Source organism: Amphiprion ocellaris, chromosome 17 (assembly GCF_022539595.1).
Source record: "Amphiprion ocellaris isolate individual 3 ecotype Okinawa chromosome 17, ASM2253959v1, whole genome shotgun sequence".
In the NCBI taxonomy this organism is placed as follows: domain Eukaryota; kingdom Metazoa; phylum Chordata; class Actinopteri; family Pomacentridae; genus Amphiprion; species Amphiprion ocellaris.
The window spans coordinates 7,288,991-7,305,370 of record NC_072782.1 but is presented as its reverse complement, the minus strand read 5'-3'; the positions used below and the strand labels follow the sequence as shown (position 1 = coordinate 7,305,370).

At 38.7% G+C, this 16,380-nt stretch overlaps 1 protein-coding gene across 1 annotated transcript; it reads left to right on the top strand.

The window, feature by feature from the left end:
• Positions 1–4,112: 4,112 nt before the first annotated feature.
• ggt1b (gamma-glutamyltransferase 1b) lies at positions 4,113–16,248 on the top strand. The gene is made up of 13 exons (XM_023290211.3): positions 4,113–4,302; positions 6,751–6,954; positions 7,175–7,305; positions 7,400–7,489; positions 7,700–7,892; positions 7,989–8,149; positions 9,452–9,601; positions 11,063–11,199; positions 13,422–13,609; positions 13,703–13,830; positions 14,054–14,166; positions 14,252–14,365; positions 15,145–16,248. Exons 2-13 carry the CDS (start codon positions 6,788–6,790, stop codon positions 15,289–15,291), a joined length of 1,719 nt encoding a protein of 572 aa, XP_023145979.2. The 5' UTR covers positions 4,113–4,302; positions 6,751–6,787; the 3' UTR covers positions 15,292–16,248.
• Positions 16,249–16,380: the final 132 nt, after the last annotated feature.

The window sequence follows — 16,380 nt, the reverse complement described above, 5'->3', positions numbered from 1 at the left end:
CTTTCTTGCACTGTCATTTACCTGCTCTAGAAAGATTTATTCACATGCCACATTTCTTCCATTTCCTAATGATAGATTTCACTGCACTCCAAGGGATAATCAGTGACTTGGAAATGTTCTTGTACCCATCCTCTGATTTATGCTTTTTAATAACTTTTTCACAGAGTTGCTTGGAGAGATCTTTTGTCTTTATGGCATAGTTATATCCAGGAGTACTGATTCACCAGTGAGTGAACCTTCCAGATAGAGGTGTCTTTAGACTACTATCACTTAGGACACATTTACTGCACTCAGATTATCTCCATTTCACTAATTGTGTGACCTCTAGCATTGATTGGCTGCACCTGTTTCAAAATAGATGAGTCACTTTACAAGGAGTGAATAGTTATGCAATGATTTATTTTACATTTTATGTTTTTAATGAACTGACATTACTCTGTAGAAGTCTGTTTTTATTTTGACATGAAAGTCTTTTTTGTGTTGACGATGATTCAGTGTTGGAAAGCAATGAAAAAGGAAAGCTTCTAAAGGGGGAAGAATGCTTTTCATAGGCAGGGGACTCTAGCTTCAATAATTTAGGAGTCCATTAGCGGCGATACACCTCTAAAAAACAGCAGCTCTGACTTAACAGCAGTAGTTTAACACCTCCCCTCGCTGCACTGACACTCCACGGTATGTCAGCACCGTTACATTCCTGTTGGGTTGGTTACATGTTCGACTCACAATCTGAGATACTGAGTGTTGTCAGAGAAACAGACTCAGAACTAGACAGAGCATCAAACATGCTCTTTGGTCTTTTTATATTGACAACTGATGGACGACAAAATCTATGTGCTAAATGAATATAATGGTGCTTCTGCACTCTGGTTTTGACAGTTTGAAGTCATTGATTTAATCCTAAAAGTCTAAATTTCAAAGATAAGTTTGTTAAATCATTTCAAAGCAAAGTGGGTATTACTAGTGTTCATAGTCGGCCTGTTGGACTTTTGGTCTGAATCTAGAGTCAGTTCTGTTCACTGCATTATATGCTGTGCACACATTGGTAATGTTGTTATATGATGAGGATTTTTATAAAATAATGTTATGTTACTAAGCAATTGGTTCTATGCTGAACTGTCTTCCTAATTTAGATAAAAATGTTACAGTCCCTCTCCTGTCATTGATTTAACCTCAAAAACTCATATCTGTGCAGCAAAGTTACATACTTGAACATTTTTGTTTTTGTTGAATTAGCCATTTTAATGGAAGGAATGCAAATGTTTCATCAAAACAATTCCCCTGTTCGTGTTTTTCAGGGACACCTGCACTGCATCCTGGGCTTCGTTCAAGTCAATGGTTTAAGAAATACAAACAAGACAAACAAGAGCTTTTTTTCTACCCTATACAGCAAAATCAGAATTAGGTGCCGCCTGATCATTCTGCAGAACGCTGTGCCAGCAATAGAAAATAGTCTGGCAATGTAAGACTAGTTTTTTTCTTGAGACTTGATTTGAACAGTGTTTTCAGTATCGGGGAATATTTTCAATTAGTCATGTTTCTTTTGTGGTTGTGTGGAGCCCCAGCCTCTGTCCAGCCCCTCATGGAGAGTGTTTTGTGCCTTTGACTCTGTCTTGACAGCATCATTGAGGCTGACGGCAGCAGGCGGGAGCCGCTGTTCTGGACTCTCTGAAACCCAAGAGAAACACATCCAAACAGAAAAATGCCAAACTGATCTTTTTTTTTTTTTTTTTTGGTCTAAAAGTGATGCAGGATGGGTTATTTATTTGGAAAAGTGGTTCAGATCAAGCCCAGAAAAAAACAGGAGAGACAAGAGGTCAGTGAGAGTTTCAGAGCTGCTCTGTGTGAGCTGTGTGATACTGTGTACTGTACCTCTAACCTTTTATCTATCGGTGTGTCTCCAAACAGATGCAGAGGAAAAACTTTGAGTTGCTGTCAGATTTCACAGCCAGAAGCTCACTTCAGGAGCAGCTGTACAACGTGGTAGAAAGGGAATGTTTAATGATCTTCAGTTTCATCTCCTGGGCTGCTCGTTTTCTCTCTCTTCGGCTTCAAGCTACATAAGGGACACCACTGTCACTCCGGGGTTTATGAGAAGTTTATTACCATTTAAATTCAAAGAGAATCATGTGAGGAAACCTGTGGCTACCTTTGTCTTGTACTCTTCATGGTTGTGGGGATTCATTTGTGTTTGTCTGGTTTTTTTTGTTTCTTTGAGATGGTTCTCTACTGTACAGTGTCTGAGGTCAACTTTCTCTGCTCATTGTCTCAGTGGTCTACATATCTGCTGCCATCATAAAGAACTGACTGATGGTTGCCTTCACATCACCACAGCACAGACGGATGTGTCAAGCTTTGTCATGCATTCTTTGTATGCTGGAAGTAATTGTGTTTACAAGAGATGAACAAGAGGACGACAGAAAGAGAGAAATAATAAGACATGACAGCACATTTGAAAAAGCTGCTTTGTCAGTTGAACAAGAATCTACTTTATGCACCAAAAAGAAGATAAATACCATATATGTTCTCTTTTGTATGCACTAAATAAAGAGGAAAATAGGAATATTGTGCAGAATTGGTCACTGGTTTAGCAGATGTGGTCGACTATACAAAAGAAGTGCCTTATTACTAAGTCATGCGTGGTCCAGTATATTACCCGCATATAGATTCTATATAATGTATTCAAATCTTTTTTCATGTAGGCATCAAAATGAACCTTTGTCTGCAGTCTGGAAGCTAGAAGATGATTTACGTCATCTGTGATGGTTAACCATTCTTTGTCACATGTCAGATGCACGTGTTTTTCCTACAAACTGTGGCCTTCTGACGTTTTCTGTTTGAAACAGAGCAACATAGCTAACTATGGATATTTAGTACAGCTGAAGGGCTACAGCTGTGACAACACAAACATGAACCGTTGGTGTTATCACAGCTGGAACTAAATGTCCAATGAAGGGAACAAATGAGTGAAACAAGAGGATCCTTGAATATTTTCAATTTCAATTAGAGGTAAAGCTAAAATTGCATATTAAGACCCACTTAACGCCTGGTTTTGCAATAGAAGGGTCAATATATAATTGAGAGACTTTTGAAGTCCATATGGGATATATCTTGCATACAATTTTATTCAAAGTAAAAAAAAAGTTTTTTATGTTCATTATGATCATGTTTTTACAAATTCCATCATTATTTATTATGGAAACAATCACTTTTCAATAAAAAAAGACTGGATATCACTAAAATGTCAACTAAATAACCGTCCCAATTTAATAACAACCACCTTCTAATTAGCTAAACATTAATAAAATGAACTTATTCGTTGGAAATCAGACGTAAGTCTGGTTGTAAGTCCCTCTGTCTCAGCCCTCTCTAATTGTTTGTGGACCACCCCTCCTTGTGCACCTTCAGGCCATCTGGAGCTGAAACAAATTAGATTTTTGAGCACTTAGTTTTTTTTTTTTCTCCTTTAAAGCATTTTGCTAGGTGGAGCATCACTGGGGGTGCAGAGCTGAGGCATAAGAGGATCGGTTTAAAGGGGGCTTTAATTGTAGGGTTTCTGTTACCAGGAATAGAGGTTTCTGTGTTGAGAAACTTATCTGTCCTGTCCCTGTTGCTCACCACCTATTGGCCTGACCTCTTATTTAACTGACCTTCTCTCCAGCTCTGCACTCCTTCACACTGTTCCCCTGCAGTTTGTTCTTAGCATTCATTCCTCCCCTCATGGCAGATGTGATCTTCTCCCTCGCAGCCCTGAAAGCCTTCATTTTCCTGGTGAGGAGGCACTTTATTTAAAGCTTAAATATCAAAGCCATCATACAAAGAAAAGAAAAGAAAAAAAAACTTTAATGCTTGAGTTGCATTGCATTCTAGCTTTGAAACAAGGCCCTGATTTATCATTTTGTCAGTGTCGACTTCCTAGCATCATACGTCATCTATTTAAAATGAAAAACCAAACTGAGGCTCCTGCTGGTTAATCTTTCTTCACAGATACATATCAGTGCAGATAAAAAAAGCTTTCATGTGGTGGATAGTCTCTTACTCTCAGTTTCAGGGTCATGCAATTGATATGTGGGAGTACTGGAAAGTTAGGTGAAGATTGAGCGCAGATTATCTGAGAATGATTGTTGTCTCGAGTTGTGCTGTTTTTCTCCGCATCTTTCACCTCCCGACGTCAACACAAGTTACAGGTTTTATGGCGGTGTGGGTTAAAGTTTAATGACTTTGTGATAGTAAGCCTATTACCTATCAACTGCAGCAGACTCGCACAGCGAACAACCTGCTGCATGGGCCCCGAGAGGAATCAAGGTAAGACAGAAAATTGTTTTACATGTCTGGGAAGGTTAATCTCATCCATCCAAGGAACAAAAAAAAAAAAAAGTGAATCTAAATCCAAGACCAGAGACTGGATCCAGATTTTCCTGTGCTGTGGCTTTACCTCGTGAAGTTTCCTTTTCAACTTTTAATTGCTGCACTGCTTTAGTACTTTGAGGTGAGAAGCAGGTGAGATTTGCGTATAAATGGTTTGTGTACAGTAACGTCTGACTTTATTTCTGTGCCGTGCAGCTAAATCAATACTTTTCCCTGTTATGCAATCAGGTTTCATTCCTTTTCACAGAGCAAAGAATCTGCATGACAGTTTAGGCTTCTGAGTTTCTGAGGTGTTATTAAGCTAAAATACCCGAGGCTTTTCTCTTCCACTTGTCTTATTGGCTGCAGAAAGTGCTGCCAGGGGGGAAAACTGATTGCCTCACAGTCAGATCATCTCACTTATACTAAAGTGCTCTGCAGAGTAATTCAGACAACTGCACTTTGTTAGGATTTAGAGGCTCGATTACTTGAAGATAGCTCAATAAACAGGCAATTCTAAATCCATAGTTGTTACCAGCATAAATGTTGCATTATTTTAAATGAATACATCAACATCAGTATTCATTTGAACGGCAGTAAGTAATGATGCAATTTCTGTGTAACATTCTGCGTAGGATATTCAGACATTTGGTATAATGTTTGACTTCTGGAGACAGTAGACAGCAGTGACTGTTCTTTAACCTGTCATGAGATGAGGTTGGTAATAAGTCACAACTCTTGTTTAGGAATGGATTCCTTCAGTCTCAGCTTATTTACAATAATCAATGGGGTGAATGTACTATTGATTTTCTCTAAATTGATATGAGTGACCTTGGCCTACAAGTGCATGACTTATTGCACACCAGAAGGCTATAAATTATGAGAACACTTATGTAATATTTATTAGATTGATAAAATAGTTATTTAAGCCGGTTCATATGTTTCCAGACTGCGAGAGGAGCTTCCTCATCTAATCTGGAAGGCGAAGCAGTAGCATTGCAGCAAAGATAATCAGTGAGTCGTCTGTAGTTACTTACTTACGGCGCATGAGATATCATCTGAGTCATTCCAGAACTGGATTCTTCAAAATTTTTGAAAAATAAACCTTCTTTTTTACAATTTTCTGCTACGTATGCATCAATAGTAGGTAATAAACTATCAAAGGCTTGATTGGCTCAGCTTACACATCAGTCAAACCATTTTTTATTCCATGTTTTATTTGTTGTTTGCTAATCCTACTCTAATGACAGTAACAGGGTTGCTAATCCATGCTAATGTGATCTTTTTCTCAGCAGTAGAAGCTAGATATTTAGCTGCTGTTACTGCTGACCAAGAGGACAAACTGACTGATGGAAAACAGTCAAAAGAATTAGTCTGATCCTGATAATATGAGGTAGAGTGAGACATTCAATCAAGGCTGACAATGTTGTGAAAATAAGAAAAATAGACGAAAGGACATAGCTTTGCTGTACCCATTCTTTTGGAAAACTGTTTGATGATTTTAATTTCAGCGTTTCATGTGATTCACTGTTTTCTTCTTCTTCTACCAGCTAAAAAGGTTACAAGGTTGTTGTGGGACACACACTCCATGCATAATATTTACTATTCAAAATAATATGTTGATTTAAAAATGTTCCCACAATTACAAGAGACATCAATGAGAAAAATAATACCAAAAAAGGAGATTTAAATTTAATTTCAAGTTTTATTTGAGGTTCAATTTGGACATCATCGGGGTGGGAAAAGAGAAAAGCTGCATTTTAGGGGGAACTAGAGATTTATTTGGTATTTTAAAAAATATTTTCAAACATTCTTTTCTCCTGGTTTTTTGGATTTGGTGTCAGGACAAGTACATTTACACAATGACTGCATGTTGTAGTGTTTTGTACATGGATCATTTGAAATTTGATGGAGACACACAGATGCAGCGTCTATATGTTCAGCTGAAGTGTCCAGGCAGTGCAGGCAGATAAAAAGGGAGATAACAAGGGAGACATTATTGCACACAGTAGCATGTGTCCTCATTTTTATCAAAATTAATATTTCAGCAAACAGCTGTCATCAGGGTGTTTTCAATGCTACTTGCAAAAAAAAAACTGTCCTGGATTTAATTTGTATCCATTAACATGTACAATATTTTTGGCATCTCAAGTTCCCCGTCATAAATTCTTATCCTAGAAGGCTGGAAACTGATCTGTGAAAATGATTAGCTGGATTGATTTGATGTGTATAAATAGGTCAATAGACCTTTACATGTTTTACACACTGAAAATCTGTAATTTTATGACATTCACAGTACTGTATGCCATTTCTAAATCCTTCCTGTTTTTGATTTATGTGTAATTCTCATAGGTTACTGTTGTAAGTTCTAATATACAAATGATGTTTTTTTTTTTCTTTCATCAGGATTAAATAAATTGTTTATAGATCTCCAGCTGCAAAAATGGTCAGGAAGACAGTAGTGGTAGCGCTGATGCTGCTGCTGATGGCGGCCGTTGCCACATTTCTGGGCGTCTTCTACGGTATGCCGAAGAGGAAGCCCCCAGGTGAGCATGTGTACCTGAAGGCAGCCGTGGCAGCAGACGCTGGGCCGTGCTCAGAGATTGGCAGGTGAGAGTTTGTATATGCAAACATGCTAAATAAACAAAGAAGCTTGCACATACAGCAGAATCCACGAGCACACACAAATTTAGCACTGGAACCTGCTAATTTATCCTCATCTCTGCCTACGCAGTCTTAAGATCTTAAGTGTAAAAACCAAATCTCCACTCCCTCCCTCCCTCCCTCCCTCCCTCCCTCCCCTTGTGTGCTTTAATTATTTTTACCACAGAGACATGCTGTTGAAAGGAGGGTCTGCAGTGGATGCCTCTATAGCTGCTTTTTTGTGTGTCGGATTAATGAACGCTCACAGCATGGGCATAGGAGGAGGGCTTTTCTTCAACATCTATAACGCAGAAACTGGTACGATGTGCATCTCCAACTCAAAATGTCCTTTGCTGTTTAACTTCCCATACAGCTTTCTCATGCCTGTTTCTGTTGTGTGGCTTCTCTACAGGGAAAGTTGAGACCATTGATGCCAGGGAGAAGGCACCACGCAATGCAACGGAGAACATGTTTGGCAACAGCACAGAGTTAGCCCAAAAAGGTAATTTTTAACCAGTTATCTGACGTGGAAAGTAGCTGAGGAAGCTGTTCTTAACAATTATCAGATAACCACATAATAGACAAAGAAAGAATAAAGGAGATACAGCAGACTCAAAGGTGGCAATAAATCGATCAAAAATCAATGAAAGTCTTTACTAAAGCTTAAAAGGTGAAAGCATAACTGTGTTTAATTGGTTTCCATGGCTGGTAGGAGGGTTGTCCATTGCTGTACCAGGGGAGATTCGAGGTTACCAGATGGCGCACCAACGACACGGTAAACTGCCTTGGAAAGACTTGTTCGGGCCGAGCATTGAACTTGCAGAGAAAGGATTTCCTCTGGGCAGGGCACTGGCCAAGGCTGTGTCCCAAAACAAGAAAACCATCCTAAATGACGAAGCCCTTTGGTGAGAGGCGGCAACTTGCAATCACAGTCTGATCATCTCACAGTCCCTTTATAAAGAATTCTACATCTTTAATGGTCTTTTCCTTTCTTCTTTCAGTGAAGTGTTTTGTGGGAACAACGGCGACGTCCTAAAAGAAAATGAAACCGTCAAATTTACCAAACTAGCAGCGACCTACAGGAAGATAGCCGAGGAGGGTCCTGATGCTTTCTACACGGGAGAACTGGCTCAGAACCTGGTGGCTGACATTCAGGCAGCAGGTAGTGTTTTGCTCAGATAGTCACACAAGCTAATCCTAAAGTCCTTAAAGCGAATATCTTTTTTTGTTTGTCTTTGGACATGGTTCATATGCTAGAAGACACAGCAAAATAAACAGTCAGTGCCATTGCTGAGCATTTTCACTTTGAAAATAAAGTGTCTCAAAAGCACAAATTTAGATTTCTGGGGTTTCACACATAACAAAGCTAACAAAACAGTCGTCTTGCAGGGTGGAGCTTTCAAAATCATTCTAAGTCAGTTTCTGGCTCGAACATTTATTGCTGAAGTTAAATGATCAATTTGCCATTATGTAATTAAGAGAAGTTTTATGGTGTTTGCAATCTCTAAAGTGATAGAAGAAAAGTGGGGATTAAAGTCCAACACCTGACTTAAATTTAACGACCAAATCAGTTGGCACTAAAGTGGTTCCATAAAGGTCAGCTGGAATTTATGCAATCAAGTCACTGAAAATGGCAAACAGCTGTGGTACAGAGAGTTATTGTCTGTTTAAGCAGATTTTTGAGCTACTGAAGTCAAATAATACGTCAGAACACCAGAGAATCAGTGGTAAAATCGTTGTTTTTCCATCAGTATCTGAGCTTTAATTAGGCTAAATTTGCTTTATGGAACTGAAACTAACTACTAACGAGGACTAAGTGAAATGAGCCTGGCTTATTTGGTGAATTTTACTTGGGGGAACAGACTAACGGTGTGGTAGGGAGAAGATGATGTGTGGAGCTGCATCTTAATTTAAAGCAGGAAGGGATTATTGTAATGGAAAATCTTCTAAATATGTAACTCTATCACACAGAGAGAGGTTTAATCAATGACCAGAGATGGACTTTAACACTTTTTTTTCTATATTAGGAAAGTGGATGAGCATAGATTATAAAACCAAGAGCTTATTCTTCATAGAAATGTCCTCATAGTTGACTGTATACAGTATATAATGCCATATGTTGAACTGAACCCAGATACAGAGTCAACATTTCAACTAACCTGTCATTACTAGTAGCAATAACACCTTTCTCCTTTCATGATTTAGGGTAAAAAAAAAAAAACAATACCGAAAACAGACTCATTTATTAAATCTGTATTACAATTAGAACAGCTGTTTCCTCTGTACCCACAAAGCAAAAGAACATTCTCCTCATTATTCCCTCTGCCATTTTCACTAAAAGTCATTTGCTCCAAGACTCCAGGCTACACTCACATGCACCTCTCTGCACATCTAGTTCCCAGAGCGAGGAGGATTTGTATCACCAGTTGTGTGCATTCACAGTGTTTGTTCAATCCGTGTTTAGGCGGCATCATCACAATGGAGGATCTGAAGGATTATGCGGTTGTCTTGGATGAGGAGCCTCTAAGGGTGAATGTGGGGGAGTACACCATGGCTGTTCCCAATGCCCCTGCTAGCGGCCCTGTGCTAACGCTGATATTAAACATCTTGAATGGTAAGCCTTGATGCTTTGTCCAAAAGCATCCCGAGTGGGAGGTGAATGTGCTTTAATGTCAGTCTCACAGAAAGGACTCAGCTGTAAGCGGCATGTTGATCCACCGTACAGTAAATCTGCGCTTAAAATAAAAAAGCCTTTTCTCACTTAATGTTACCTAAAAGCTTGAGCAACATTGTGAAACACAGGCCGACGTTTATGATGCTCTGTCAATGACAGCAAATATAATCCATCATGTAAACAAAAGCAACATTATTTGGAAGAATGTGCAAGTAATTTTCACTTAACTGGATGTTGCCAGCTTCTAGAAGAACTTGTTGAACTGATATTTAGATTGAACTAAAATGAAAACCTGTGGAGTGCTGAATGGATTGTTTAATTATCCAATGCATTACACAAGAATGTGTGGCTGGACAGAAAACACACACACACACACACACACACACACACACACACACACACACACACACACACATATATATATATATAAGTATTTCTATACATGTAGATACCTTTTTCAAAGTTTCGAAGACGAAGGAAACTGACTACATTGGTGGCCCTTAGACGTGCAGCAATCCCATTGGACACTTTGTTCCATCTTACATTACATTGTTTGATGGTGCATCAAAATAACATAAATACGGTACTTAAGTTTGAAATAACTTCATCCAATTTAGAGAAGGGAGTTCAAACCACAAGGGAACCATTCTGGCAGAAGTTCTAGAGATAACTGCCGCCTGTCGCTACCTTCATCATTCATTATTTTAATCATGTAATCATGTACATGTACATTCCTGTGTACATCATTATAGAACAAAATCTATCTTTATTGTCCGATGAAGCGGACATTTTCTCTCTTGGCTGCTCAGATACTTCAGCAGTGACCATAGAATCCGAACTGTTGGTCTGTGAAGACACTGTCTCCCTGCTCCAGCTACTTCTCAGTACAGTGACAGTGTCTGCCTCAGAGGATTAGTTGAGAAACTTCCTGCTAAAGTAATTAATCTCCCCAAACCTTTCCTTTCCTGTGACTGACCACCCACCCGCCACGCCCCCCTGCTTCACACACTAACACTAATCTCACCAATTTACCTCTAATTGGACACAGTTGAGTGAATGAAGCTTCACACACACATTGCAGTCACCGGCCAAAACTTTCATCCTGCTGATTATTACTGTGACGCCTGTCTGTGTCCGACAGCTGAAACCCATCAAACCAAAACTCTCCGGTTCCCTCAGCCTTTCCTGTTCCTGTTTCCTTCTGCGGCTGTCAGCTCAGGCTAATACCCCTGGTCTGGTCACAGCAGCTTTTACACTAAATAAAAACACAGGAACCACCTGGGTCAAGTCCATTTTGTCTGTTTCCTTTTGTCCTGCCTGAACTGCCATCTGAGTGTCGACAGATGGGTGAAGCTGTGATCCAAACTGATGGATGATTATTGTTGTATTTTCTATTTTCAGGGTACAACTTCAACTCAGATAGTGTGGCGAGCACTGAGAAAAAGATCCTGACCTACCATCGCATCGTGGAGGCCTTTCGTTTTGCTTATGCAAAGAGAACCCTGCTTGGAGATCCGAAGTTTCTCAACATTACAGATGTAAGGTCATGGTCACTGCTTTCAGCTTTGGTGCAACCGCACAGTTGTGGTGATTTCCTAGAGGCAGCTTTCAGAAGAAACATCCTTCACCCACTGAAGAGCTAAAGGCGTATTTGTATTTTCGCAGAGGAATAACCTTTGTACATGGAATATTTCTAATTTGGCAAAATTTCACCTGAGCAGCTTGAATGATCAAAAACTGAATTTTCAGAACTGTAAAGTAAAAACAAACAAACAAAAAAATCAAGACAATTTCCAAATAACAACTCCCAGGCTTGTTAAAAAAAAAAAAAAAAAGACTCTTTCTGGGGCAATTTACTGCTAATACTATTAGCATCGGAAACTGCTTGCAAGATATTTGCTGTGCTGCTAGCTTTCGCGCAGACTAACAGCACATTCTTGGCAGTAATTGGCATATTGACAATATTTGTCGATGCAAACTGGAGTCTGTTCCTGGTGTAGCGACTGACCGAAGATAGTTATGTTTATCACCGCTCTCGAGGAAGTGCCTACACGATGCCTGCACGACTGGCAACGGTCCACCACAGACCTTTGGTAGATATTTTATTTGGTCCCACCAGGATGTCCAGTCTCACCCTCCTCATCTAGACAAAAGTCTTGATGGCGTGGCCAGTTTAGACCCTAGCCATGCAGCAGGTTGTACTGAGTTAAATGGTTATCAGTAGCAGGCAAACAATGGCCTAACCTGACATGCATCAGAGCTAATGTAGCGCATTATAGCAGAGTACTACACCGAATTTTGGAGTAGCAAGTGCAGTGGCAATCTACTCTGTAATGTGAATATGATGCATTATGTTTACTTTTATATCTTGTTTGCATTAACATGTTTTAATGAGAGTGGCAGCGTGCAACCATCAAGTCAACCATTCTCAGATTTGACCCTATATTTCATTTTGCAAGCAGCTTATTATGACCTGCAGTTACAGTTTTAAAAGGGGGGACAATCTCTAGTGGTTGTATGAATAAATTAATGTAAAAGTTGACATCACTTCCACTCTTTCTCTTTCAACATGTTCTTAATGCAAAAGGTTGTATTTTAAACCCAAATGATGATCATTAAGTAAGTAGTTTTGGTGGCTAAAATTAACCAAACAGCAGGTGAAAATGGAACTGAAGCTCAAAAACATGAAACTGTGAAACAAAGTGAGAAAGACTTTTAAAGTATTTTCCTGGGTGACAGTCCTTTGAGATTTGCTTTAACCGCCTGTCCAACCTCCCTATGCAGACTTTCTTTAAACACAGAAATGTTGAGTCATAACTGATACGGTCATTCAAGTTGAAGGATTTATTTTACAAATAGTAGCTATGAAATATCATCAAAAATGTATATACTCCCACCTTGTCCAACTAAATATACATTTAAAAAATCTGTAATTTGAGTGTTTGTTGTTGCTAGTTAGAGCTTTATAAAGGTCATTTCTACACTGTAAAAAAAGTTTGTAAATTTTATGGTGAAAAGCTGTCAAGCCATGACAGTAAAAATCTGTAAATTATAAAAGAGCTTGATAATGTCTGTTTAACACTGAATTACCATAAATAAGTTAATCAGGAAAAAACTGTATTTTTTTTCTCTTGAAAAAATACATTTTCCTTCTCTTCCACAGTTATTCAATGGAAACATGCCGTGATATGTGTAAAATTCAACACTGTAATTTTCGCATTTCTTAAAAAGAATACCAGTTTTCACAGTTTCTACTGATAATGAAAACATGCTGTAATATTTATAACAAGTAACATGGTGATATTTGCATTTATTACACGTAAAAAATGCAGTTTTTCCTGGTCAGAATGATGTACTTTTGTGTATATATGTTATTGCTAAAAATACACATATTAAATGTTAAATACACAAACTGATAATTGAATAATGCTGTAATATTTATATTTGGTCACACAAACCTTATTTTGTAGGTATTTTCATGTAAATTTTAAAGAAAAACTAAACTTCTTTAAAGGTTAAAACTTTTTTATTACAGCAAAATATGAAATGAAGCACATTTTAAACCGTAAAATCAACAGTATCGATACTTTTCTTTACTGAAAATGAAAAAAAGAGTTTTACCATGATTTCGCGGTTGCATTCTGGCAACCACAACTGCCAGAATTTTATGGTAAAATAGCCTCTTTTTTTAAAAGTGTGAGTTCTATAATTTTTACTGAGAATTTTGTATTTTAATCATTCTAATTTTTCTGCCCCAAAGCTCATCAAGAACATGACATCAAGTGTCTACGCTGATGACCTCCATGATAAGATCACTGACAGCACCACACACCACATGAACTACTACGAGCCGGAGTTTTACATGCGTGAAAATCACGGGACGTCACACCTGTCTGTGGTAGCAAAAGATGGAAGCGCTGTGGCCGCCACCAGCACCATCAACCGATAGTACGACCCCCTAACCGACCAGGAAACATGTTTAGCGATCACTCTTATGCTACAACTCACCTATTATTGTCCTGGTTGTTTTTTTTCCTGCAGTTTGGGCTCCAAAGTCATGTCAAAGTCAACAGGGATAATTCTCAACAATGAGATGGACGACTTCAGCTCCCCCCTCATCACAAATAGCTTCGGCGTTCCTCCTTCACCGAACAACTTCATCAGGCCAGGTTAGATTGGTTAGACACAAACTGAAAACACACTTGAGGGCTTCTCAAAAGCCTTAAAGCTGTAATATAGATTAGTTTTTCAACAGCAGACGGATTAAAGGTCACGCCGATATCGGCTTGTCTTTCTTGACACTGTACACGGTTGTTGCTGGAGGAGAAAAGAAACATGCTCCTGTTTAATGAGACTGTGTTGACTTAATTAACCTCTGAATTCTATTTAAAGGGAAAAGGCCGATGTCTTCCATGTGTCCAACCATCATTTTTGACAAAAACAACCAAGTTAAGATGGTGGTTGGAGGTTCAGGAGGGACAAAGATCACTACTTCTATAGCTCAGGTGAGACCAATGCGTAGCCATGACTTGATAGAGTCTCATTGTAGAGTTCTTACTGTGTGAATTTTCATCGTTTGTTGATCTGCAGGTGATTCTGAACGTGCTCTTCTTTAACTACGACCTGGAAAAAGCCGTGTCAGATCCGAGGTTTCACAACCAGCTGAGTCCCAACACCACTTTGGCAGAGCCTGGGTTTGACAAAGTGAGTGTCACCAACAGCAAACAGCACTGATATGTGTAACTAATAGCCGGTCGTTGTGGTGCGCAGGGAGACGATCCATCATCCAAAACCCCAGCAAAACACCAAAACACCTCAACCATGACCGGCACGAGGGACACTCTTCATTATATTTACCTTCAGGGATCAATACAGTGGAGCAACACAGAGGAAGATATTTCAGCAGGAGCACATCAGTAACCTGATTTGTAGTCTATGGATAGAAACAGGCCTATTATCTAATACTATTATCACAAAATAAAAGAAAATATTGACTGGTTTATATTTTATGATTTATTAAAAATGAAGTCTTAGAAGAGTTTGAAGATCTGTACACAGTGCAGCTTACACACCCTGATATGATATTGTTTAAATACATCTTTGCTTTTCTAATTAGCTTAAATTATTGCTCACTCAAAAAAAATGTAAAAATTAAAAATGAACTTTGCAAATTTTTATAAATTTGGGGAATTTTTTGCTGAATTTTCAGATTTTTTTCAGACAAGGGAACAATATCTTTTGGTGCAGTAAATGAGGACAACAGGAGGGTTAAATTCTTGTTTGTGCCTGTTTTATTCAGCCTTACCATTAAGCAGCACGTCATATCTTCTCTAATTTCTCGCTTATTGAGAGAATCTTTAAATGGGCTTTATTTCCTGTTATTACTGCAAACACAAATTAGTTGATCCATGCTTTAGATAGTTTCCATGCCACAACAATTCAGTTGTTTCTGCAGTTTCCACATAACATGCTTTGTTTTACAGAATGTCTTGGAGGGTTTGGCAAGTAAGAATCACACGACGGCGTTCTTGAGATCAACAGGAGCCGTGGTTCAGGCGGTGCTTCGTCATGGTGACTGGCTGTACGCTCAGTCAGATCCTCGCAAGTGGGCGTACGCAGCGGGATACTGAGATCATAAACACTGGGAGACTGCAGAAACCGTCTGAACCTTGACTCCATTACTCCACCTGAGAGATTAGAAACTAAATAAAGATCCAGCAGCCGTCGTCAACTCGTCCTGGGCACCAGTTGTTCTATTCTTTAGCTACAATAATGGTCATGTGCTTGGTGCCACAGCTGATTGTAATGTCTACTGAATTCAAGTCACATTATTTAATGTCTCTAACTAATTTTCAAGATATTTCATGTTGTTTTAAGTGATAGCTTTACTGTTATTTTTAAAGAAGAAAAAGAGAAAAAAAGATATGTGTAAATGTTAAATTCTTTACCTACTGATGAAACAGTCATAAAAGTACATAAATCCTCTATTTATGTAGCATTTTTGTAAATCATTAACAGTGTAAAGCTATTCTGTATCACTGTTTTCCAGTAAATATCTGATAAGTTTTATCTACAGTACTTACTAATGACTGAATTCTGAATTAAGGGAAATATTAATAGACAAAGTGAAGCAAAACTGAGAGAGTGAACTCCTGTGTACTTTCAGTCCTTTAAAACTTTTATATACTGTAGGCAGAGTGTTGATATGAGGTGACGGAGAGATCAGGCAGGAGCTGCAGTTAAAATGAAGGACTGTAACACCTCAGTGTCAAACAGTCCCACAGAATATATATAATGACTTGCAGTAATTTTCCCACAGCCCAGAGTGCAACAGCCTGTAATGACCTCATAACAACATTACAGCTGTTGCAGCCTACAGTCACCGCTGGGATTCAGGGCTTCTCTTCTATCAGCCGCAATGTAAATGACTTGCATTATTTCTAAACAAGTGTAAAGTTATATATCAGGGCTTTGCTCCAGATGACTGGTTCATATGTGATACAAACAATGTTCTGATACAAAGTGGTTTAATATTCATGACACTTACTGGATGTATATTTATTTAAAAATAAATATATTACAATCTCCATGTGATTAGACATATTTTTATTATTATTTTTGTCATGATCCGTGTTCCAGCCCTGGTTTCTCTCCTTCTTCCTCCCATTCTCTCTGTTTTTACCTGTCTCTTTTTGCCTCTGTCTGTCTGTCATCTCTCC

Excerpts from the sequence above, each read along its gene's own strand:
- ggt1b (XM_023290211.3), top strand. The coding sequence starts at position 6,788 with ATGGTCAGGAAGACAGTAGTGGTAGCGCTGATGCTGCTGCTGATGGCG. Across the intron at positions 7,490-7,699 it reads CACAGAGTTAGCCCAAAAAG|GAGGGTTGTCCATTGCTGTA; the intron begins GTAATTTTTAAC and ends CATGGCTGGTAG. Across the intron at positions 13,610-13,702 it reads ACCAGCACCATCAACCGATA|TTTGGGCTCCAAAGTCATGT; the intron begins GTACGACCCCCT and ends TTTTTCCTGCAG.